The sequence below is a fragment of the Hyla sarda genome, chromosome 3, assembly GCF_029499605.1.
Source record: "Hyla sarda isolate aHylSar1 chromosome 3, aHylSar1.hap1, whole genome shotgun sequence".
NCBI lineage: Eukaryota > Metazoa > Chordata > Amphibia > Anura > Hylidae > Hyla > Hyla sarda.
The window spans coordinates 111,070,162-111,097,454 of record NC_079191.1 but is presented as its reverse complement, the minus strand read 5'-3'; the positions used below and the strand labels follow the sequence as shown (position 1 = coordinate 111,097,454).

The window sequence follows — 27,293 nt, the reverse complement described above, 5'->3', positions numbered from 1 at the left end:
AAGCAGAAAAAAAAAACTCTACATGCCTTAGTCTCCATGTTGTAGCAGATCCCAGGAGCCCTATAAATTTATATAAAGCTAAAGGGCCATAAAATGATCTTGTGCATATGTTGCTCCGGGTTCATAACTTGTCTTTTCCAAGTATTTTTTTTATTTTTTTGGATTTGTCATTTATCTTTGCAGGGATAAAGACACATTTAAATGAGAATCCTAACAAACGACTGTGTCATTACTTTCTAAAATGAATTTCTTTGGAATTGTTTCATTTTGGAACTAAAGATGAAACACAACAAACACTGAAAAAGCATGCAAATAATTCACAATACATGGTTATCCAATTTTCAAAACCCATAAATCATTAGAGTCTTATTTTCTCCTCAACACTTTCTCAGAATATATTAAAATACTTAAAATAGTGAAAATGTTCTGCTTCAGTCTGGTTTGTTTATTACTAAATTCTGCCAATCCCAAGTGAATATTACGATTGCAGTGAGAAAATCCAGCCCACTGCAGAGCTTCATGGTTTATGACTTATAATAATTCTTGTTATTATTAATGCAGTAGGAACAATCACTTAAAAGGCCCCAGCACTCTCTGTTTAAAGTTTCATAAACTTTGTACAAATCAATAGTATGAGGGAATATAAGAAACTTTGTAGCATTTTTTTTTTTTAGAAAATGCCTTTTTCACCACTTACCATGCTCCTTTTCTCCTCCCATTCCTCCAAAGTTCACCATGTACTCTGCACATTTAGGTAGGTTTCTGGAATAGTGTCATTTTACAAGAATTTTTTTTTTTTACAGTTTTGAGACACTTGTAACTCTCAAAAGGGAGAATTGTTGATGATTTTTCAACTTTTGAACATTTATATTTCTTTTTGATTATTTTCGGACACCAATCATGTTTCAACTCCAAAAAGGGAGAGTTTTTTTAACGCTTGGAAAAAGCCATTGCATTTTCCTATACCTGTGTGTGCATTTTAACACCGACAGGCATCTGACAACAAAAAGGGATACTTTATGCACCTATGTTAGTGTTAAAAAGCATACACAATCTGCTAGTGCAGTGGTTTTAAACAAGCTGTTAATTACCATTGGTTACGCATATCTCTGTAATTCTAACCTTAAAGGGGTTATCCACCATAAGGTGATTTTAGTACGTACCTGGCAGACAGTAATGGACATGCTTACGAAGGATCTGTGCTTGTCTTGGGGCTAAATGGCTATGTTGTGAGATTACCATAACATTGTGGCTAGCTTTTGTGAACTGGTATTTCCTTTTTGAGTTTTCTTTTTTGCCTACAAATCCCATAATTCCATTTTCCTCCCTCCAACACATCAGACATCCCACCCATTAAAACATAAATGAGCTGCATCCATTCAAAAGACCTGTGTTTTTCAATCAGGGTGCCTACAGCTGTTACATTAGTTGCAGATTGATCTTTCTCCCACCAAGCGATTGCTCCACCCATTGAAGCAGACTGGCTCCCTGTCATCAGCTGACTAGTGAGTCAGGTCTCGGCCACATTGCAACCTGGGAAAAATCTGAGACAACAGTCATTTTGTATGCTGTTAAAAATAAATATTTAGGTGAAAATCACAGAAGAATTGTGAGAAACCATCACACACGGGTACAGACACTATATTAGGAACTACATTAACTTTTCAGCCCCTGTAGCATAGTCAAATAAAAAAAATCCTGGAATACCCCTTTAAAACCACTGTAAAACTGCTTGAATACATTCCTATGTGATCCAACAGTGTTATACAGTGTTTTTAGGTCTTTTGCACTGCTGGTGTGCATACACAGTGAACCTAACCTTTTAAGAAAAACTTGGTGAGCCTGGCGAGCCACACTTTCAGAAAGCTCACTCTCATTTACCGGATCACACACAATAAACTTCCAATTTGTATTTTAAAATTTATTTTTATTTAAACATTGATATTAACATACATTTTCAAAATACATTTTCTTTTCCCACAGATAACACAACATCTGAATCTTTTAGTTGTCAAAAAATAAAATAAAATAATAATAATACTACCAGACATAAAACCATATATATATATATATATATATATATATATATATATATATTCACTATAAAGAACAATAGTGCGATACATGCCATTTGCTATATTCAAAAAATTACAGTATACTAGCAGAAATGTAAGGCAACTTAAACGCTTCACTGGTTGAATAAGCCTATGAGTACCTTTAAAGGTATTTTCTTATTCTTACATAGTACTTGTTTTGGTGTAACAAAATATTTTTTACAATAGGTCTTTTATAAATATTTTGCATACTTTTTCTCGTGCCATCTGTATGTTTTCACATATTACAGGCCGTGCTGTTCCCTCCAAAATAAAACAGCCATATTGGCTATTAACTCAATTAGAAGGAAAACAGTTCATGGCACTTACCCACTGTGTCTTGGTTTAAACAAGGAAAAGGAGAGTAGACAAAAACCGGGGGTTCTAGACGAGCGCTACTGCTGGAATAAAAGGATGCGGAACGCCAATAAAGCACAGAACAGTTTATTGTGGTTTAGAACAATTGGACAACGCGTTTCGGCACCAGCATGTGCCTTCTTCAGGTCCATAAAACAAATGATTTCGGCGTCCTGCGGGCTATGTTGTGCTGTGGGTGGTCCACATGAAACGATCGTTTCACGTGGATGCACTTCATCAGACTCCCAGGAGTGGAGTCTGATGAAGCGCATCCACGTGAAATGATCGTCACTCCTCATGTCTTCTTGAATTTTCTGCACTGCTATTGTCCTTGATTGCACTTTAATGGATTTTAAGCAAGCTGAATAAAACTACTTGGTTTAACCAAGACACAGTGGGTGAGTGCCATGAACTGTTTCTCTTCTCATTTAATTTATCCAAGTATCTACTACCTCATTGAGCAACACCTATGCCATAAACTGTGTCTGCATACACCTGGCTACCTGTCTCCATTCAGAAGCCTTCCTTGGGTTACAAAGAGCACAACTATGTTGTAGTGCCATCATCCCTACCTCTTTGATTTTACATTGGCTATTAACATCTCTGTCTCCAGCCCCTTTCTCTCCTCTCCTGAACAATCTTCTATACTAATTAATTTTTCATTAATTTTTAGAAGTCAGATTGGCTGTTAATGGCTCAGTCTCCAGCTCCTTTCTCTCCTGTCCTGAATAATCTTCTAACCTAATTAATGACTAAATCAAAGTCTAAAACAACCAACTTTTTATGGAGACTTATTGGAAAAAGATTTTCACACCAAAATAAGAACAATTTAATTATTAAAAATTAAAACATTAAAATGTGTCCATAGACTTTAACATTCACTATGAGTATAGTACTGACCATGAAAAATCATCAAATTATGAGTGACATTTGACTTCTATCTGATATACGATAATCTACATTTTACACCTGCTCATCTCCTAAATAGATGTTTAATAATCTTGCACCAATGACATTCAGATCTAACACAGTGATGCAAACCTTTTAACAATACCAAGTTCTAGCACTATGTAAAAACTCACAATCTTTAAACGATGTTTGTAATGTATTTATTTAAAACGTCAGTCATTTGATAAATATATTTATTACACCATCAGTTCTAAACACATTTAACTCCACCTTTGTAAAACTAAATTCTACCATTAGAGATAGATGGACTATGACTAAGGCCAGTGAATGGCTTCATGAACGATTGCTTAAAGGGTACTCCAATAGTGATGAGCGGCAGGGGCCATATTCAAATTTGTGACATTTCGTGAATATATGGATGAATATTTGTCCTATGTTCGTGATATTTGCATATTCGCTATGTTCCTTGTCTTTTTTTCATGTGAAAATTCCTAGTGAAATTCGCATAGTGCGCACGCGCGATTATTAGGGTTAAGCGCGAATATTCAAAATGCTAATTTTTACCATGAATATCGGCATTTCGCGATTTTGCGACTATTTAGAATATAGTGATATACATTCATAATGAGGAATATTCTTTTTTGTTGTTGTAAATATGCAAATATATGGGAATATATGCGAATATGCAAATATTTGCATATTCGCGAATATCGGCACTTCCGGTCAGAGGACACTGATCCCTCCCTTCTTTTAGGTGAAAGATAGAATAGCGCATGCGCACTATGCAAATTTCATTATGAATTTTTGCATAGAAAAACAAAGAGAAAGAACATAGCGAATATGTAAATTTTGCCGAAAAAGGACGAATATTCGTCCATATATTCGCAAAATATTGCAAATTCAAATATGGCCCCTGCCGCTCGTCACTAATTATATCTTTCACCTAAAAGAAGGGAGGCATCAGTGTCCTCTGACTGGAAGTGCCAATATTGTCGAATATTTGTATATTAGCATATTCACAAATATTCGCAAAAAAACCAAAAAAAATGAATATTCGTCATTACAAATATATATCACTATATTTTAAATATTCGCAAAATCACAAAGTAAATATTCACGGTAAAAAATCGTATTTCGGATTCTAGTAAAATTTATTTTTTTCAAATCAACTGGTGCTAGAAAGTTAAACATATTTGTAAATGATTTCTATTTAAAAATCTTATTCCATCCAGTACTTACCAGCTGCTGTATGCTTTACTGGGAGTTGTATTTCTTTCTGGAGTTCTTTCTGTCTGACCACAGTGGTCTCTGCTGACACCTCTGTCTGTATCAGGGACTAAACAGAGTACAAGCAAATCCCCATAGCAAACCACTCCTGGACAGTTCCTGATACGGACAAAGGTGTCAGCAGTGAGCACTGTGGTCAGACTGAAAAGAACTATACAACTTCCTCTGGAGCATACAGCAGCTGATAAGTACTGGAAGGGTTAAGATTTTTAAATAGAAGTAATTTACAAATCTGTTTAACTTTCTGGCACCAGCTGATTTGACTATTTTTTTTTTTCCCACTGGAGTTCCCACTTATAGGTTCTGTACAACAAAGAAACATTTATCACAATCTTTATAGCTATTTATTTCCTTTTTATATACAGTAGTCTAAATACACTCCAGCAAACACATACAACAGTGTAGCAGCCTGCAGCTGTCATCACATGGACAAAGTTAGAGTTCTACAGCAACTGGAAAGCTAGATTGTGGAACACTGTACACATGTAGACTATGCTGTACAATAAATACATGCTGTGATAAACACAGGACCTTTAGAAGGTCCTTTAGAAAGTCACACATGGTTAAAGGGAAACTGACTTTACTCTAACGTCCTATGGGGAGATTTATCAAAACCTGTGCAGAGGAAGAGTGGTGTAGTTGCCCATAGCAACCAATCAGATTGCTTCTTTCATTTTCCACAGGCCTCTTTAGAGGCCTGTGGAAAATGAAAGAAGCAATCTGATTGGTTGCTATGGGCAACTGCACCACTCTTCCTCTGCACAGGCTTTGATAAATCTCCCCCCTAGTTATTTGGGAGCCTCTGGTCACGTGAGCACTATCGCTACCCCCGGAAGATGGGGGCCTGTGCTGTGCTACAATAATAGAGCGCTCATGTGAATGAGAGTGAATAAAATTTCATATTCAAATCAGGGGTGGGCATATCACAACATGATGAGGAGGCAGGGAAGCTCGGCGAATCGGCTCCTCGCCTCCATTGTGCACAGAGGGGCTTTAGTCATAGAACAACGGAAGGGGAATAACCTTGAAAGTACTTGACCGATTCATGTAAGTGACACATCCTTTCACTCCAGTTCACCCGCACTATAACCCAGTATATTGGGTCAGTTTCCCTTTTAAGAGCAAATGATCAGTTGATTTTGTAATTTTTATTAATACATTACCAAATATAATAAAAGTAAAACAACATTCGTGCCCATCCCTATTGCGTAGTCTACATCATATATGCATATATCGCCAATTCAAGGTAACATTTGCAGTAGAAATATATACAGTGCTGGAATTTAATCTTTAGATTACTTTTAGGCTAAGTGCATCTTTTTTTTAATGATGGGAATACATCAACAGAAGTGTATACTGCAAAAAACAATGCAGACATATTGAGCCTATATCTGGCATGGCATGCTCTATGGCATCATTGAAGATAAGCCTGGCCTAGGAGATCTCATTGGGGTGCAGCGTTAAAGGGGTACTCTGCCCCTAGACATCTTATCCCCTATCCAAAGGATAGGGGATAAGATGTCTGATCGCCGGGGTATCGCTCCTGGGGACCCCCGGGATCTCTGCTGCGGCACCTCGCTATCATTACTGTACAGAGCTAACTCGCTCCGTGCGTAATGACGGGCAATACAGGGGCCAGAGCATCGTGACATCCCGGCCCCGCCCCCTCGTGATGTCGCGGCCCGCCTCCTTAATGCAGGTCTATTGGAGGGGGCGTGATGGCCGTCATGCCCCCTCATATAGACTTGTATTGTGGTGGTGGGCCGTGATGTCACGAGGGGGCGGAGCGGTTACATAACGATGCTCTGGCCCCTGTATTGCCCGTGATTACGCACGGAGTGAGTTAGCTCTGTGCAGTAATGATAGCGCGGTGCCGCAGCGGAGATCCCGGAGGTCCCCAGCAGCTGGACCTCAGCGATCTGACATCTTATCCCCTATCCTTTGGATAGGGGATAAGATGCTAGGGGCGGAGTACCCCTTTAATGATCAGTACATATTTCTTTATGTAATGTTTCTAAACATCCAAGGAAGGGCCACAATATTATATAAGGTTCCCAATTGATGACAGCATTTTCTCAAGGCAGCTTTCAAAGTAATCATTAAAATAAAGGAAACAAAACAACTGTACATACCAATACCAATACACAAATAAATGTATTTCCTCTTCTGTTCAATGTGAGCAAATTATAGTCTGAACTTATGATCAGTCATCTATTGCCATGATAACTATAAAGTATTTGCATTGGGGTCTACTCCCCAAATAAAATACCTGAACTGAATGTACCTATTCACACCACTATTGAGGATCGCGGAGCATGCTGGATGTCCACCTATGAAGTTGATCTGTATGAATAATCTACAGTACATTCCCTGATTCAGTACTCCTTGCTTGTTTGATGTTTGCACTATGCTTGCTCTGGTGTTTTACCTTCCTTTATGTATTATATAATATAATAACATATATATCTGCTAAACTGTAATGGGTGATCTGATATGGGTTATTGAATGTTTCAGATGTTAGTTGTATAAATATCCTTTTGCGGTTTTGGATTTGTTGCAGAACCCTCTGTGCATGTTTCATATCTCTTAATGACATTTGAAAAAAATCCATGCACATGCTGAAGCAACAACCTATTCAGATTTATGGAACGGATTATGAACTTTCCAACACATTTTTGCAACAAATTAGCTGCCTGTAAACACATCCTTAGCATTTGGAGCACTACATATAATCTTCTATAAAGCAAATTAAAAGTAAATCATCTCTTTAAAGGGGTACTCCGGTGAAAACCTTTTTTCTTTTAAATCAACTGGTGCCAGAAAGTTAAACGTATTTGTAAATTACTTCTATTAAAAAATCTTAATCCTTCTAGTACTTATTAGCTGCTGAATGCTACAGAGGAAATTCCTTTCTTTTTGGATCACTGATGACATCACGAGCACAGTGCGCTCTGCTGACATCTCTGTCCATTTTAGCAACCATGCATACCAGATGTATGCTAAGGGCAGCATGGTGGCTCTGTGGTTAGCACTGCTGCCTTGCAGTGCTGGGGACTTGGGTTCAGATCCCACTAAGGACAACAATAAATAAAGCATTATTATTATTATAATAACGTCAGCAGACAGAACTGTGCTCGTGATGTCATCAGAGAGCATTCCAAAAAGAAAAGAATTTCCTCTGTAGTATTCAGCAGCTAATAAATACAGGAAGGATTAAGATTTTTTTAATAGAAGTAATTTACAAATATGTTTAACTTTCTGCCACCAGTTGATTTAAAAGAAAAAAGGTTTTCACCGGAGTACCCCTTTAAATATGATATATCACCTAGATAATGAGAGATTTTCTGTTTTTATTCTAATCTTCTATATTCAATTTTTTTTTAAATGTCATTTTTAGCACATTTTTATGGCTACATGGGCACAGGAACAATAGTGTGGAAGGGGGAGGGGACTCTATTAACTTCCATGGAAGAGGTTTTTAGGCATGTTTTGTGCAGAGGTCTGGGGTGGGGGAAGCTGAGCTCTGAGCATAACCTATTATGAATGGTCTGATCCTGTCAATATATCTTGCTCTTTAGATTTGTGTAGCCTTTCACTGTAATCCTACCTGTGATGATAAGAAGAAAACTGAAAGTGATATGTATAGAAGAGGAAGTGTCAGACAAATACTGAGGCTTAGTCAGGGCCGGATTATCATTCTCAGTGGGACCCTACCCTAAAACTGACATGCAAACTTTAGTCTATTAGTACAATTTCAATGATACCAAACTTGGATAATTTTAGTTTCTTTAAAAAAATAAAAAATTTTTAAAAAAAAGTAAATAAATATATTGAAAGCTTGAAAAAAAAAAAACTCTGTTCATTGCCGTGTTCTGACCCTTATAACTTTTTTTTAGTGCCATGACCTATAGTTTTTATTTTAGTTTACATTTACCTTAATACGACTATGATTAATATATTCATACGTGATTCATATGAAACCAGATGCTTCTTTGTCCAGTTTGCAATATTTTTTTTTTCTATGTAATGTTAAAACCAACTGGATACAAAAATGTAATGTTAAATTATAAAATATATACATTGTGGGCCTGAAGTCTAGCTGTGGATGATGAAAATGCATTGTACAGACATATGGATAAAATGATCTCAAATTAAGTATACAGCCAAAATAAAAATGGTTTTTAAACTTCTTCAACTTCCCTCCATTATAGGTTGAAGACATTGGGATGAAGAAATACTATCACAAAAACTCTTCAAAAATACCTATATCGACAGAGTATAAATATTGTTTGCCACAGGGCTGGATACCTCAATCATGCTTACAACTGTACGCTGTAGTGTGCAACCCTATTGGCCTCTTTTATTGTCTTAGCAAACACGTAGCTGCATTTCATTAGCCTGCTTAAGGTACTCTGGCGACACTAGCCCCCCGACATGTTTCACTTAGCCGAGCTACTACAGAGGCCTGGGCTAATGCCAAGCATTAGCCCAGACCTCTGAAGACACTCGGCTGAGTACTTTAAGCAGTTGCTAAAGGTCATGTGATTCCAAAAATTCCATGAATTCAGTAAGGAATTGTTTTCTTTATTTTTGTATACAATGTTCACTTACTATATCTCTTTATTGATAAGGTGTGTGAGATAAGTGTCTGATCACGGAGGGTTCTACCTCATCTAGGAGGCCCCGGCTCTGCTCTGCTAATGCACATTTCTTACCCAGCACGTCAGCTATGGGGGAGGCGGCGACACATGAACGCTGTGTCTCCGCCTCATTCGTTGGGTATATTTACACACAATAGATTTGTTGGAGAAAATGAACTCTATACATCTGAATAGGGATGATACTGCAGCATTTGCATAGATGTCGGCCACATGTGAATATACTTATATATACTCACAGAAAATGATGAGGAAATATGAAAATATTCCATCCGTAAACTGAGAGCTGTAAGAAATGGTAAAATCAATTATAGACACAGTCTACAGAAAGAAAGTTGTAGGTCCATTATTAAAAAATAAATAAATAAATAAATAAATAAACAAAAAAAAAAGGAAGAAGATTTTAGCTGGTAGCAAAGTTGGTCAAATTAGATATGTGTCATGTATATCTATCTATCTATTTATCTATATATCTGAACACAAATGTAATTTATTTTTAGGTAAAATTGCCTACATCTCTGTACTGTTCTTCTCCCCCATGGATCTGATCACATCCAGAGCACACACTTTCCCACAATCCCCCTTTCTTGCATATACAGTAAAGACTAACAAGCAATGTGCAGCTGAACTGAGCATGCTCCACCGTCTCAGTGGATGTCCTAAGATGGTAGTAACATATATTTGTACAATTTGCAGAAATGCTTGTACATTAGAAAGGTAGTTCATTTTACATAATGCATCAAGTTATCCAATGATTCTTTTTACACCATAGACATTGCATTACACTGTAGCACAATAAATAAATGTGTGGTTTCTGGGGAGACATATCTTCTGGCAATGAATGAAAGTTTGACGCTATTAGGTAGTTTATCTTTAGCAACCGTCTGTTTGGAATAGCTCAGCTGTTTAGATCAAAGCTGGATGGTCATAGTGTTGACAGCTATATTTAAAACTGATCTTTTAGATGCCCCTTGACATATTTTAACAATCTTTATTAAATACGGCCATATTTAAAGGTAATCTGTCACCAGTGTCACCTGCATTAACCTGTCTGTACCGACAGGTAGTGCAGGTGACACTGATGACAAGGCTACTTACCTTGTCACGATCCATGGCGGGGATCTCCAGTAATCTTCTCTGTTAGCTCTGCTCTAGGCACCCGGCTTGGGGCACGGGCGAAGCTTAGTGACATCACCGCTGTTTTTTTCCCCCACAGCGGGACCCAGCAGAGAGCAGCCACGGTGACTACACTAAGCTTCGCTCCATGCCCCTCCGCTGCTACTCTCTGCTGGGTCCCGCTGTGAGAGAACAGCAGCGGTGATGTCACTAAGCTTCGCCCATGCCCCAAGCCGGGTGCCCGTAGCTGAGCTAACAGAGAAGATTACTGGAGATTCCCTGCACATAACGGGACAAGGTGAGTACCGTTGTCATCAGTGTCACCTGCACTACCTGACGGTACCGACAGGTTAGTGCAGGTGACACTGGTGACAGATTTCCTTTATGCTATCAGCCAGTTTACTATGAAAAACATCCGTGATCTTATACAGAGAAGTCTGCTTGGTTTTCTAGAAATAGTTTCAGTCTTTTTCATGGCCTGTATGTGATATCGCTGTTCATTACTTTTCAATTAACTTCTTAACAGTTGCATAACAATTGAACTAACCCTCCCGAAAATGTTATTTTTGTTGTTGCTTATTTTAAATGCGTTTCTTTCAAGAGTAACTCTAGATGGTGGACTAGATGTGTTCACTGTGTGTTATAGTCACATAACTAAATTAAGCTTTGCGGTGCGTTCACACAAGCCTATTTTCTGCTGCACACATTGACGTCAATGGGCAGTGAAATCTGCAGTAGCAAATCTGAACAGACTCTAAGGGCTGATTCACACGAGCAGATTCTGCTGCGGATTTTAGTGCGGATTTTGCTGCAGATTTTCAGCTAGCTACCTATTTTCTACAATTTTTTTTCTGCTGCTTATTTTTGGCTGGTAAGTCAATGACAAAATAAGCAACAGAAAATAAGCAGTTGAAAATAAGCAGCAGAAAATAAAAAGCAGCAGATCAGCTGCGGTAAATCCACACATAAATCTGCTCGTGTGAACGAGTCCTTAAGGTACGTTCACATGTCCAGGATCTACTGCATATTTTTGCTGCATATTGAAGTTAATGGATAGCACAATCAGCTGCACAAGTATGCAGCAAAATGTGCAGCAGATCCTGCCTAAGGGTACGTTCAAACTTGCATATTTTCTGCTGCAGATTTGCTGTAGCAGATTTTGCTAACCATTGAAGTCAATGGGCAGTAAGATCTGCAGCAGATCTGCAGCAAAAATATGCATGTGTAAACATACCCTTAAAGGGGAATCAGTATCAGTATCACAGGCACTAACCTATTGGTATAGGTTTGTAGTACAGGCACTGGTCAAAATCATATTGTTCCTAGCTCTGTGACTCCGTTTCTGGGAAAGAAAAAAGAAAACTTGGGTCAACTGATCAACAATGCATCAACCAACAAGAGTCGTCTGTTTGTATTTTCTATCAATACCATATCAAGCTTTTTTAATTAATAATTTTTAGAGGTATAAACAGTTGCAGGGCTGGGCAAAGATTCTCCATAGGAGGTTTCCAGCATAAACAACACATTAAAAAGTAAATTTAAAGGGAATCTGTCGCCTATCCGAGGGCAGCAGAAAACTTGTAACAGAGACCCTGATTCAGGCGCTATCTTCTTTCTTTTGATGCCCCAGGATCGGGTAGTGAGTGTATGCTCTGGAGTCCACAACAATATGAGCTAACACTTTAGACTGACCCCCTGCCAATGACTGGTGGTGTTTTGTCAATACTGTGCATAGACAGAAAGCTGTCAGTCAGTGGCAGCAGCTCATAAAGATAGCTGACTTTAGTCAAGGCAGCACAGACCAACCTGGTGACAGATATCCTTTAAATAAAATAAATAAACACCATACGAAATACACAGCATTTTGTCTTTTAGGAACTTTTATAACGATATAGAAAATTTACATTAAACTATGCAAAGCCCTCAATGGATAAAAAAAAACAATGAATTTGTGACACCGACTATTTACATACTCTCAATATAAACATGGATATGAAATAATATATATTTAATTGTGTAAATTCTTACTACATAAAAATAAAATTGCTGTAATATGAAAACATTCTTTCAGAAAATGAGGTATAGTCATTAATGATCATTAGTTCATTCATTCATTCGTTCATTCAGTCAGTCATATATTTTATTTGATTTCTGCTTATTTGTGAAGTGTTGATATTGTACATACAGTCTTCTTTCCGTATACTACAATACACTAAACTATACATTCTCTTTATACAGCAGAGGTTTTGTGGCCATTGGAATATGTATTGTACTTATAGGACAACACAACTGAACACTCATTTCAAGGCTCAATGGCCAATTGTGCTGACTCTTAATCCTTGAATTGTACAATTTTCCATTCTAAGTATTTGCAATGGGTTGTTCTTCATGTTCACTCAGATGTGATGAGTTTTTGACTGAAGCGCTGTGGTGATCTGATGGACGATATGAAAGCATACTCATCTTTGTGTTGAGACTTGCGTGTGTCGTAAATTTGGGTGGTATGTTTTTAAGAAGTTGTAAGAAGTGTTTCCTGAAATTCTTTCCAAAAAACCCATACAGGAAAGGGTTCAAACAACTGTTAAAGTAGGCAATACAAATAGTGATTGGCATCCCTGTGTCTACAATGTCTTCAAATTGACAGCTTTTTATTATCTCCAGCTGAATCAAAATATCCAAAAAGGTAAAAATCTGATGCGGAAGCCAGCAGAAGAAGAACACCAGAACAATGGCCACAATCATCTTAAAGATGTCATCATTCCTAGTCCTGCCCCTATGACCATGGAAGGTGGCCTTCAATGTCTTGCCAATTAATGTGTAGCTTGTTAAGATGATCAGAAAAGGAACAAAGAATCCAAGAACATTCTTTGTTATGTTCATCCCAGTCAAAAATGTTTGAGAAGAGTTGGCTGGATAGTAGAAAGCGCACACTGTTATATTCTCCTTGAGAGGAACTACTGTACGATAAATAAAAGCAGGCAGGCTTGCCAAGCATGCGATGATCCATATAGAGATGCAAATGATCTTGCCAACCATTATTGTTCGTCGAACACGAGATACCATTGGATGGACAATGGCTATATAGCGGTCAATGCTGAGGCATGTAAGCAAAAATACAGAGGTATATAGATTTAAGGTGATCGCCGCTGCAGACAGTTTGCACAAGAAGGTGCCAAATGGCCAGTTATAGTGCATGGCGGTGTATGCTGCCCACAATGGCAATGTCATCACAAAGCACAAATCAGCAATAGCTAAATTCATTAGGAAAATGCTGGCCACCGTCTTCATCTTTATGTAACAGAAAATGACAATGACAACAAGACTGTTTCCAAAGACTCCTATGATAAATATTGTGCTGTAGATTATTGGAACTGCAATAAATATGTAGTTGTGTCTTCCTGCTTTGGAGCAAGAAAGTTCTACTTGATATGATGAAATATTCTCCATCTTGAGATGTGTATGTGTTATGGCTTGCTTCTCTTCCCTTAAACCTAAAAAATAAGGACAAATATGCAAAATGAATTTATTAACTACATTGCATTTGCAAATATTTGAATTATATGGTGCTTTAAATATATCTATCTTTATAAAGATATACATGTGTGATACAATTTCGTTATGTAGACTCTGCTCCTACTGACAATGAGCAAGGACCCCTAAACAATAGTGTCCCTAGTAATGCCGAGCACAGGCAATCTACCTAGAATACGTGGCACTAGAAATCAAGTTTTTTTTTTCCTTCTGGAGAGCCGCTTTTTATCCTTTTTTTCCCCCAATGAGCATTGCTTGGCCTGTGAACCCTACACTATCTTGGTATCCACTCACCCACACAAAACCAACACCCTGCCCTGTACTGATGAGAAGCATGAACCCCAATCCAGACATCAATGAAGAAGAGGATTTAAACCCCTCTCCTTCCCCGATGTTCCTTTGTGTGTCTTTGTCTTTTAATAAAGCTTCGGGCCTGTGATTTCTTCTCCCTGTCCTGTTTTTCCAACCCCCTTCCCGTATCCTTGTCCCCAATGCTTTGTTGTCTGATGCTGTGGTTTATGATACAGTTTTACAATGTATGTAGAAGTCTTAGTGTAGCATGCAGTATGATGTGTAGCATATGGAAACTGTGCTGTATATTGTACTGTCATGCTAGGTATGGTGAATGTATAATTTATTGTATTTTTGATTGATGATTGATTGCTAATAAAGTTATTTCAATAAAAAATACAACTGTCTACAGGTTGGTACTCTTCCATTTGAAGAAAATTCTGGTTTAGTGGATAATTTCTAGTCATGTATCAGGGTTCTGTTAGACATCAAGTATGTACTTACAGGGCAACTACCTCCAAAAGTTGGCAATAGAACAGCTCCATATTTTGTTATTTTGCAAAAAAATAAAATAAAGCATGGAAGATACATTGTATAGAAACTTAAAGGGAATGAGTCAACTGGATGTCTTCTGATTAGAGATAGATATTAAAGCAAGTTCTTTTTACTGATTTTATATGCATTATTATGGAGGCTGCCATCTTGCTTGAGATGTTTTTAACAGCATCTAGTGATATGCTTTACAGCAGGATCATGGATATAAGGGGAGATTTAGCAAAACCTGTGCTGAGGAAGAGTGGTGCAGTTGCCCATAGCAACCAATCAGATTGCTTCTTTCATTTTTAAAAAGGCCTGGGAAAAATCAGCAACTGCACCACTCTTCTCTAGACATGTTTTGATAAATCTCCCCCATAGTGAACAATGGACAGGACCATTTGGAGACAGCACTGAACATTCTCTTTGACCTTTTCAGTGGTCATTCTACAGTGATGAAGGATATTAAGTTCTGCTATAAATGGTGGTGGGTTTAGTGTAATCTATCTTTGTGTCATCTTTCACTCCTGTCTGTGGTGAGAAGAAAGGCATTACTGGGAAATGATCAGAACAGGAAGTCTCAGCTAGGTTTTAGAACTAGGTGCCAGAATGGAGACTGCAACATTTCAAGATCATTATAAAATATAGGTCATAAAATGAAAAAATTAAAAAATAAAATAAAAAATTATGAAATTATTAAAAAAATATATATATATGGCCAAAATAAAAAAGATAAATCTATAAAGCGTACCTGCTGGATTAAACAAACAAACAAAAAAAAACTATAATATGTTTTTCAGTACTCAATCCTGACAATGTACTTCTTATTTTTATGCCTCCATCACCTATATTTATTATAAAAATACCTCTTTTCATTAGCTCACAGTGTTAGAAATCCTCTCATGGGAAGGGGACGTGTCTCTCCTTGTGGTGGTGGGAGGGGATTGGTGTGTCTGCTCATGCAGCCTTGTCCATGAGTCATTTCTTGTTCATGACTCATGGACAAGCCTGATGCTGCTGCAGGACTAGTTAAAGGAGTAGTCCAGCGCAAACTTTTCCCATTTTATCCCATCCGGGCTGCAAAATATAACAAAACAAACTTTCTCTTACCTGCCAACGAGCCCCCGGAGCTCCGGTACACTCCGGTACAGGTGTTCAGTCCCCGGGCTGTATTCTTCTTACTTCCTGTTAGCCGGGCACATCACACGGAGCTTCAGCCTATCACCGGCCGCAGTGATGTCCCGCCTAGGCTGGTGATAGGCTGAAGCTCCGTGTGACGTGCTGGGCTAACAGGAAGTAAGAAGAATACAGCCCGGGGACCGAAGACCTGTACCGGAGTGTACCGGAGCTCCGGGGGCTCGTTGGCAGGTAAGAGAAAGTTTTTATTTTTTTATTTTGCAGCCCGGACGGGATAAAATGAGAAAAATGCGCTCTGGACTACTCCTTTAATGTCCCAGTAGGAATGGGGACCCCTAGTGGTGGGATTTTCAGGAGCTGTTTTCTTTGTAAAATTTTCAAAATATTTTAAACAACCATATTACAGAACATCTTTAATTTTCATCAGTAACAACATACAGTATAAAAAAGTTTTCTGACAGTGGTCATTTAATACAAACAACAGGTAATTAAATAGGTTCTTAACATTAGACTGGTGGGGGGTGGCACCACCCACCACTCTCTGATCGGCTGCTGAAATGAATACGGGCTGAGCTGAATAAACCTAGAGCTTCCACTTCACCAAGTATGGAGCTGTTTGCTCTGGGCTCTGTTCACAGTGTATTGTGGGTGCTGTTGATCTTAAAAACAGTTCATTGATAAGGGCTACCAGTGACTTGCTTTTGACCCAGCTTGACTCAATTTATGGAGCATATTTACTGGTATTGAGAACAAATGTTTGCTATTTTTTTCCAATTGCGAATAACCTCTAACGTCTTTCAAGAAATGACTCTATTATGAAAATGAATATCTCCTTATAATATTGACTGCAATATTTACACAAATGAATCTTTAATTTCATTTTCATTTAGGCAGACACTTAGATCCAACCCATATTATTGCAAAAATATAATTGTTTATTAAATCAGGAGAAATAGGATACTTTAGTTAAATGTCACCTTGCTGTGATATCAGGGCAAAGATGCAAAACCTTATACTTTATTTGTTTACCCCTAGATGAATCAAGTTGCACTTTTGTATCGCACAATATTTCTTGCTGTACAATCACCAATGCTGTTTAGTTTTATGATTATTGTACCCATCGCTATATTGCTGTGGCCTATGACACATAAAGCATTGCAGAGTTTTTCAGCCTAATCTTATTAAGGTTTGGAGACTAATTATAGATCCGGTCTCTAGTTTCCAAATCTCTCTTGTGAAAAGACTGGTATTGAAACAGCTGGCACAACATATTTTACATTTATCTGGTAAAGGTAGTTTTTGAAGACAACAGCTTCCAAAACATTTCCTATGTCTTCAGGATTTCTACAACAACAGTAAATTCTGGGTGTCCTGGATGGAGCATAATAGATGTTCTTCTTATCCATATTTTATTGACTCAAAGTAAATATTTTTTGTTGAAATAAATGGTAAGCTGCACTTTAACTTTTGCCAGTTGTGTCTAGAGGCACTTGCTGTGCGGTACTTAGGGCAGCAACAGAGAGGGGCAGCTGTTCCTTCTACATATCATCAGTCACCTAACAGTTAGATTTTGTTTTAGTGGCCCCTGAGGGTAAAAAAAAAGTCTTTTTAGGAAAGAAAAAAAAAAACTGAATATAAAACAGAATAGTTTTATGCACATGCAATCTACAGTAATTCATATAAAAATAATTATGTTCACCCACTCAGATCCCCCACAGCTTCCAAACATGATGTCTCCCAGTACCTGCTCATAACATGTAAGATACTGATCTCACCGTGGCGCAGAGGTCCATTGTTATGGCTTCCAGCCCCGCTGACAGCAGAACTGGTTAACCAATCAGACAGCATGGACACACTGGACCAATCAGGCTTGGAACTGGTGTCTCAAGTTGACAGTGCCAGACATAAACAGGCAGCTGCTGGCTGTAGCCTCCTTTGGTTGGCCTTCATAGCCTCACATGTGTTGTTTGCTGTATTGGATTCCCGTAATAATTTGCTTGTTACCTGGACTACCACTTCTGCCTAGCGATTTGGATTCATTTATATTCTCCCGGACTTTGACTCAGAGATTACTTTTAACAATCCTTCTGCAGTATGATTTGGACCTTGATGTGACATCCTGGTACTGAACCTGTTTTGCTGACCTTAAGCCATCAGTCTCCCCTATCCCATTCCCTTGCACTACGTTAGGAAGGGCTCATTGCCCAGTTGAGGGCCTCTATATATGGCAGATCATCCAAATAGACAGGGTCAAGTTGTAGGTAAAGTAACCCCTGTGCTGACATCACCACTACTTCCTGGTTATTGTTGATGGGTTGTTTTTGCATTAAATGCCCTCTCAACCAATTGCTGGCCACAGCCTTGTCTGACATCAGTCAGTGGTTGGCTAAGTGGGGCAGTTCCTGCTTGAGCGAGGCATCAACATAAACCACGAAGTAGGGGTAATAAGCAGGGACAAGGAGACATCAGACCAGGAGATGATAGGGGTAGGTAAGTTTAGATTATTTTTTATGTTTAATGCACCACCAGCGATACATAAAAAAAAAATTTAAAAAAAATTAAAAAAGATTGTGAACAGGGAGCCCTTTATTTCAGCTTTGGGAAATCAGCTTCGGGAACCTGTCATAGGGAAAGGTTTAGTCCATATTCCTTTAAACTTGTTGGATTAGAAATGTTTATACAAGGCTAGAAGATAAGAGCTATCTGGGCGGCATAAGTGATAACTGGCTGATCAGTAAGGGTCTGACTGCTGGGACCCCCACCGATTACAGGGACAGATTTATAGCTGAGCACCAAAGAGAGTAAATGGCCAAGCATGTGGACGAGGGACCTTCATTCTTGATTGGTGGGCATTCCAGTGATCTGACCTAACAATATAGGTGATAAGTACTATGTGTGGAATAAGAGCAAAACTTAGATGTTTCAATGTATATTTGACCAATCAGCTTCCATTTTTTTTGACACAATATAAATTTGCAAAGTTGTGACCTGATCTATAAATATAGTGACCAAATCAGGGTCCTTACATTTCAGAAGTAAATGGAGCTTGGATTTTTAAAACCAAAAAATAAATTCTCATTTTCTTTCTTTTCTTTTTTTTTTTTTAAAGGGGAAAATAGTAATGATTAATGGCTCATGCCCATTTAATAGCCATCTTCTCTATTTATATGTTAACATATTAGGGCCTTGTGACTGGACTTGTAGATCACACACAAATGACATTACCTCTTACAAAGCTCCTGGGCTATAATTAGAATGACATACTGTTTAAAATCCACCTATAAAACAGCTCTGCTACAACCATCAGTGTCACACATACAAGAGGACGTAATGCAGGAAATTCAATTAAGTCTGATAGTTCACCTTTATTCCAATTAAAGGCTTGAAAACAAATGGGAAGTGAGTGTTCCTTGGTTACATCCTAGCTGATCAACCCTTTACAAATGCTTTAATCTCAGACGAGAGCTGGGAACTATAAGCTTTTGTTTCATTCAGTATTCTCCTTAAGATCTGCATTTTATGAGCTATGGTTATAAACACAGAATATAATATACTAGACTATACATGACAAAATCCTATTAGGCTTTAGGCCCACAGCAAGATGAGAGCCTGTATAACATGGGTGTATAATACTGGCCTTGAAGCTGTTGTCTGGACAAAACAAGCATTTGGTTCTGGACTTAAATGTACTTTTATGCAGTATATTCAGGCTCCTTACAGGTTATACAGAACTATAATAATGTGCATAACTTACCCTACAATTTAACTTTCATTTTAAAGAGGCTGCCAGGCAAAGCAGAATTTTGCTCCAGGGCTGGAATAGGTGTAAAAGTAAAGAACAACTATAATCTCCTCCCCTGGTCCCCTGCAGCAACCGCAATGGCACTCTAGGCCCCCGCTCTTCTTCACCCCTTCCAGGTTTTGTTTTGTCCCGACTGTGCAATACTGACCAGCTCAGCTAATCAGTAACTGAGACAAGACACCACTATGGCCACTGACTGGATGAGGGGGAAGATGCTTTTTGGAAGGGACAGTGAAATCCAACAGGGGACCGGAAGCTTCAGTGCCAGCAGTTGTGGGAACTCAGAGGAAGTGAGTATAGCATGTTTATAATTTTTAGATCACCCCCAGCCTACAAATTTTTGCTTTCCAAAGCACACCAACCCCCCCCCCCCGGTCTCCCTGCTGCACCCGGCATTCATTTAGAGCATCGGGTGTAGCACCGGAGGCTCGTGACATCATGGCCATGCCCCACTCATGACGGCCATGCCCACTCTCCCATAGACTTGCATTGAGGGGGTGTGGCCGTGACATCACAAGCCTCCGCCCTGCATCGCCAGTCATCCAGCACAGAGCAAAGCTCGCTCCATGCACCAGATGTCTGGGGTGCTGCAACAGAGATCACAGGGTCCCCAGTGCCAGGACCCCTGCAATCAGATTTCTTATCCCCTATCCTTTGGATAGGGGTTATGATGTCTACGGGCGGAGTACCCCTTTAAAGTGAAGGTTAAGTTGTAGGGCTCAAAAAAGGCCAGGTTCACACTGGGGTTAGGGTCTATTTCTGATTTTTCTTTTCACTGATCTTTGGAGGGGAGAACAGCATACTATGCTACAATATACTTTCCTGTAAATTCAAATGTAAATTTAAGAGACCTAACAGGATCTATCAGGAACCATTGTAATGACTCCTGTAAAGTGCATAATGGCAATGTGAAAAGAGTTATATAGATTACCATTCCTGAACATACCAGCATTCCTTACATAATGGATCTGTAGGACTCACGGCAGTAGGCTGTAGCACTCAAGGTAGTAATGGATCCGCTAGACCTGTGTGGTAGATGATGTGGGCTGTGCCAGGGAGCGGAGTATAAGGTGTCGCTGGTTTTCACCAAAAGGACAGTCCTTTTTCAAATGTAGCACACAAGGCCTCGTCATTCCAAGCGGAGGAGGAGCTCCCTTGACAGAGGTTCAGTAGAGCAGTCTCGGCAGAGGAAGCTCGTGCGGGTTCTTCAAATAAACTGTGGAATTTTGCTTGGAAGGCAGGCAGATTAGAGGAGAGCGGATCATTACGATCCAAGAGAGGAGTTGCAAAAACAAGGCTATTCTGGACAATAAACTGAGCATAAATGCCTTTTTAGCATGTTCCATCAGGAACAGATCTGCCATGAGCTCCAAATGCAGGGAACACTGTGTCACTAAGCCTCTACACAACTTTGGATCACCTTCATACTTCGAGGGTAGGGATAAACGAAGCTTGGATCCGGATAGTGCTGCAGGAACAGGTAGAGAAACAGGAGCAGGTTGCGGCTGCTGTTGCTGTTGTTGCTGCTGGACGGCTAGAAGCTGCTGCATCATGGCAGACAATTGATTCAGTTGTTGTGCCTGGCGGGTTAACTGCTGCGACTGTTGAACCACGAAGGAAGAAAGATCTGAAACATCAGGCAGAGGCTCCCCAGCGGGATCCATGGCCAGATCTTACTGTAAGACTCACGACAGTAGGCTGTAGCACTAAGGGTAGTAGTGGATCCGCTGGACCTGTGTGGTAGATGATGTGGGTCATGCCAGGGAGTGGAGTTTAAGGTGCCGCTGGTTTTCACCAGAGTCCTCCGCAAAGCGGGATGGTCATGCTGCGGCAGGCGGCACCAAGGTCGCTACCCCTGACACAACTTGACCACACAGGTGGCACAGGAGGTATGAGGTACAGGAGGTATATGGCAGGTCGTGGTCAGGAATCAGGATAGCAGTTTGTCAGGGCTGGCGGCACAGGTGCGAGGTCAGGAACGAGGCAGGAGGTCAAAGGGCAGGGGGCACAGGGACAAGGTCAGGTCACGGAATAGAGGGGTCTGGAACACAGCAAGGCAAGACACAGAATAGCTTTCTCTCAGGCACTAGGGCAAACAAAGATCCGGCAGAGGTTTGTGGGAGGTGCTGGTACTTATAACAAAAGTGCAGATGAATGTCATAATTACAGGCACACTGGCCCTTTAAATCAGAGAGCTTTGGTGCATGCCCTAGGAGGCAGGGGTAAGCGCATCAGCACTGAGGGAGGACGGACAGGACAGCAGAGGGCAGAGGTGAGTGACAGGCTGGGATTCACATGAGGGCGCGTCCCGCGATGCAAATCCCAGCTCTGCCAGCTGGGGAGGAAAGCGCTCAGAGCCAGAATGTCTGTCCGGAGAGCTGGACGTTACAGGATCAAAGGTAAATGGAAAATGGTCACAGGGTTATCAAGCCTTATAGGATTGATAACCTACCCTAAGAATAAGACACAAATAGCTTAACTGCAGTTCATCTTTTATCACCAATGCCAAACACTAGGTTGAAGGGGCTATGGTGCTTGTGCAGCCTTTTAATGTTTACCATCCTAGCACTTACTATAATATTAGCAGCAGTGATGCACGGCAATGCAGCATTGTCCCAAGTGTTTTATGCATGGATGGAGCTGCAGCATTAAACACTAAAATGGCGTCAGAACTTACACAAGCACCATGCCCCCTTTGAACAGTTGAGCGACAGTGGCACTGGTTGACAGACCCCACTTCTGGTTTATTCTGAGGATAGGGGAGTTATAAAAAGCCATAATATACCACCCATCAAAATCTACAGGGTAATACTATACCTCTGCATGCCTCTCATTTTCTAAGAAGGCATGATAATTTTTTTTATATTGAATTCTATAACAAACAACAGATAAAATCATATAGCATGTTCCACTGGATGCCATATTACTGAGATATTGGTGACACAAAATGAATGCATAATGCAGCATATAGGGGGAGATTTATCAAAACCTGTGCAAAGGATAAGTTGACAAGTTTCCCATAGCAACCAAACAGATTGGTTGCTATTGGCATATGGGCAACTTTTTCTCTGGGCAGGTTTTGATAAATCTCCCCCATAGAGTGTATATGGCTCCAAAGTCAGTGACCTGAATATTTGCTTAGACTAGCTATGACTCTTCCCTCCTGACATCATTGGGTCCTTCTTCTATCTTACAGGTTTCTGTAGACTTCAAATGACTGATCAATATGCTTATTCTTTATTCTCTTCCAAAATGCGTATTGTATTGTGTCCTGCTTAAATTTAGGTCACATGTCCAAAGATGACAGAAAAATCATGTGTTATGTTAAAGGGGTACTCCGCCCCTAGACATCTTATCTCCTATCCAAAGGATAGGGGAGAAGATGTCTGATTGCTGCTTGACGAGAGGTCCCGCTGCTTGGGACCCCCGTGATCTCAGCTGAGGCACCCCCAGACATCCGGTGCATGGAGCGAACTTTGCTCCATGCCGGATGACTGGCGATGCAGGCCAGAGGCTCGTGACGTCATGGTTTTGTCTCGCACGTGTCATCACGGCCAAACTCCACTCGTGACATGAGGTCACGACATGAGGTCACGAGCAAAGTGCAACCGTGATGTCACGAGCCTCCAGCGCTGCACCAGACGCTCTAAACGAACGCCAGGTGCAGCAGGGTGATCCTATGAATAGGGGATAAGATATCTAGGGGCGGAGTACCCCTTTAAGTCTTAATGCTTCAATCTATATTAACTTTGTAGAAGACACACAAGGCTGGCTCTGCTGCAATTTATGATTAATGAACATGTGGAAAAGACAAAAAAAAAATTCCACTCAGCCAAATTTTTATTATGCAATGTTTCTAGAAATCATTGTATAGCTCGCTCTGTTGCTGACTTTCCTTTCTCTGTTGAGAAACAGCAGATTTCCAATAACCTTTTGTTCTAGTAAAGCCAGCAGTTCATTTCAAAACTCATCAGCAATACATTCTTTGTTCCATATGTAATACAGTGGTCCCTCAAGTTACAATGGTCCCAGGTACACTATTTTCGGTCTACAATGATCTTTCATACACCATAGTTACATGCAACCAACTCAACATACATCATATATCAGAAACAGTCCAGATCCTTGGCTTGTGAGAATAGCTGGAAGAACTGAACAATTACAGTGAAAATGTCACTGGTAAGATTCCTGAATGATTGAAGCACATGCCCTGATTCCCATAAGATAAAAATTGATAGAGCGCACTCACAAATGCACTACAATTCGGACGCTTTATTTCTTGAGGAGCAGCAGGATTATCAGCAGTTACAAGTAAGAAAAGCAAGCAACAATTGTTTCACGCTACATGCGCTTCATCATGGAGCGTGAAACAATTGTTGCTTGCTTTTCTTACTTGTAACTGCTGATAATCCTGCTGCTCCAAAAGAAATAAAGCGTCCGAGTTGTACTGCATTCGTGAGTGCCGTCTATCAATCTTTATCTTATGGGAATTCTACAAACCTTTACAAATGGACTGAGCACCACAGACGAGGTACACTGGGAGCTTCACTGGCTGTGCTGTATGTATTGGAACCTGGAGGCTGTATGTTGATTGTGAGTCAGACTCTTTGGATAAGCGGTGCAAGCATTATTCTCATTGCTATATTACATGCACTGATTTGTTGTCTAGTAGTGCCTCCCTACAGTATAGTGCAGTAGTGCACTGACCTGTGCCAGGACTAGCTGCTCCTTTGGACACCAGATAAGAATGGCTCCATTTTGTATTTCCAGTACACTGTGCTTACTTTACAAGACCCTGAAGAAGCACCTGCCCACTAGGTATAAAGGTTTTAGGGCTTGCTTTATTTATTATATTTATCTTGTCATCTTCAGTTCTATTTTATGTCAACATTTTGGGAACTTTTGAACCATTTGCTAGTTTTCCAACATACATTGGTTTTAATTTACAGTGTTTGTGCTGGAACCAGTTAATAATGTACCATGGGGGATCACAGTATAAGTGTTATTTATGTATCTTGGCCCTTAGACAAAAGGGGCCCAGCCTGAGTCGGCCTGTCCTCTTTGCTACTGGGTGGTAGAAGCATGAGCATGCTCTTCTGCCCTGGGAAGCAAAACTAGACAACATAAATGGGCATATTTTAACTTGTTGACATGAGGTTTATTGTTTATTGCTTCAGGTTTCTACCATAAACATATTCAGGATAACATATACATAAGTATAAGAGGGGCTCACTGGTATGACACAGATATTGTAGTGGAACAGATAATTTAACATGGCACAACCTTTATTATCAATCCTCATACCAGGGTAAGGGCCACGTCTTCATCTGGTGCTGCACTGTGTCAAGACACACCAAAGTGACTGCCAGATCATGCTCCTTCCTACCATGACCATGCTGCTATATGTCTCTTTGAGGCTCTCTACTACAACCTACTCTGCCTTTACACAGCTCACATAACTGCATCAATAACTTAGTATGGGAATTGCCCTAAGCCAGTGGTTCTCAACCCTTGACAGCCCATTCCCAAAAAAGTGTATCCCCATATTAGAGTCATTTTGTAATCATTATAGTATAATTCATATGCTTTACTTTCCTCTATATATTCATCTCCCTATCTCCCCAGTCCCCCGATTTACAGGTGATATCTTCTCTCATCGGAGTTTTTTACTTTTCTTTTCTTCACTATCTGGCCTAGACCACCATTAAGATTTCCCCCATACAAGACTTCTCCACAGAACCAGCCAAACAAACATTTTAGGCTCCTTTCTGCAGTACAATACCCAACAAACTCCCCATGTTTATTGTCACACACAGTAATAGTACCCTCTTTGTGTCCCCATAAAGTTGTTAGGCCCCCTCTGTGCCCCCAAATATAGCTGTATGCCCCCGGTCTGCAGGAGCAGTGGAGCAACAAAGCTGATAATAGTTACTGCCCACAGAAGCCCAATGCCCGCGCTTCCCCTTTACTATCTTCCTGCTCTGCTCCTCGGTGCAGTGACGTCAGCCTACCATTTCTTTCAAAGTGGTCTAGACGAGTAACCAGTGACTATGGCTGCCATTACTGATTTGTTTTCAAGTACCCCCTGGAGAACTGCTAAGTAGTGATATCGCAAACATAAAATTTTCAGTTCGCAAACCGCGAACACGAACGTCCGCAAAAGTTTGCAAACCGGCGAATCGGCCGAAGCGCCATTGACTTCAATGGGCAGGCGAATTTTAAAACCCACAGGGACTCTGTCTGGCCACAATAGGGATTTAAAAGTTGTTTCAAGGGGACTAACACCTGGACTGTGGCGTGTAAAACTCCCATGGAAAATTACATAGTTGGTGCAGAGTCTGCCCAATCCATAAAGGGCATAAATCACCTATTATTCCTAAATGGTTTGGAATAATGTGCTTTAGCTCCCTTTAGGCATCACATAGTTAGATTCCCCCATATTAGGCAGAACATAGTTGGAGCCTCCCTTTAGGCAGCACATAGATTCCCCCATGTTAGGCAGCACATAGTTAGAGCTCCCCTTTAGGCAGCACATAATATTCCCCCATATTAGGCAGCACATAGTTAGAGCCCCCCTTGAGGCAGCACATAGTGGGATTTGAACACAAGGCCCCAGCGCTGCAAGGCAGCAGTGCTAACCTCTGAGCCACCATGCTACCCATAGCATACATCTAATATCCACAGTTGCAAAAATGGACAGAGATGTCAGCAGAGAGTATCTGGAAAATTAGGCATGTACACATGGAAGAAAAATTGGGTATTGTCGCAGCCGCATCTGTAGCAACAGCCAGAAAAATTGCAGCACCAGAAAAAGTGCAGTAGCAGAGGCCAGAAAAATTAGGCATGTACACCTAGCTGGAAAATGTGGTATTGTGGCAGCTGTAGCAGCGGCCATAAAAATTGCAGCACCATAACAAGTGCAGCAGCAGAGGCCAGAAAAATTAGGCATGTAGTACATGTGGTATTGTCGCAGCCTCTGCTGTAGCAGCAGGCTGAAAAATTTCTGCTTGTTTTGCCAGGCAGAAAGTGCCCTAAAACATTGCGGCTTGAACCCTAGTTGGTGGCGGATAAGTCACGCAAGTCACCCGGCATTCAGAGTTCAAATACAGCAGCGTGTGGACCATTTTTAGGCCAAGGCAGCTCATCTGATCAGGCCTTGTTCAGTCAAATGTATCGCCCAGTGTCAGTCCCTTTGGGATGCATCCCTCATTCATCTTAAGAAAGGTGAGGTAATCCAGACTTTTTTGATCAAGGCGACTCCTCTTCTCAGTGACAATACCTCCTGCTGCACTGAAGGTCCTTTCTGACAGGACACTTGAAGCGGGACAGGCCAGAAGTTCGAGCGCAAATTGGGATAGCTCAGGCCACAGGTCAAGCCGGCACACCCAGTAGTCAAGGGGTTCATCGCTCCTCAGAGTGTCGATATCTGCGGTTAAGGCCAGGTAGTCTGCTACCTGTCGGTCAAGTCGTTCTCTGAGGGTGGACCCCGAAGTTCTGTGGCGATGCGTAGGACTTAAAAAGCTCCGCATGTCCTCCATCAACAGCATGTCTGTACAGCTTCCTGTCCTTGCCGGCGTG

At 40.4% G+C, this 27,293-nt stretch overlaps 2 protein-coding genes across 3 annotated transcripts in view; both read right to left on the bottom strand.

The window, feature by feature from the left end:
• Positions 1 to 10,497, bottom strand: part of CPB1 (carboxypeptidase B1) — a 72,203-nt gene extending 61,706 nt beyond the window's left edge. The window contains exons 1-2 of the mRNA XM_056564832.1: positions 10,403 to 10,497; positions 9,544 to 9,590 (exon numbers count right to left, since the gene is read on the bottom strand). Of these exons, the coding sequence (XP_056420807.1) occupies positions 9,544 to 9,590; positions 10,403 to 10,417 (62 nt within the window). The 5' untranslated portion in view covers positions 10,418 to 10,497. The remainder of the gene's footprint in view (positions 1 to 9,543; positions 9,591 to 10,402) is intronic.
• Positions 10,498 to 11,667: 1,170 nt separating this feature from the next.
• The window catches only part of AGTR1 (angiotensin II receptor type 1), a 74,859-nt gene continuing 59,233 nt past the window's right edge, over positions 11,668 to 27,293 (bottom strand). For both annotated transcript variants that reach the window (XM_056564836.1, XM_056564834.1), the window contains one exon: positions 11,668 to 13,911. In XM_056564836.1, coding sequence (XP_056420811.1) covers positions 12,782 to 13,867 — 1,086 coding nt within the window. In that variant the 5' untranslated portion in view covers positions 13,868 to 13,911 and the 3' untranslated portion in view covers positions 11,668 to 12,781. The remainder of the gene's footprint in view (positions 13,912 to 27,293) is intronic.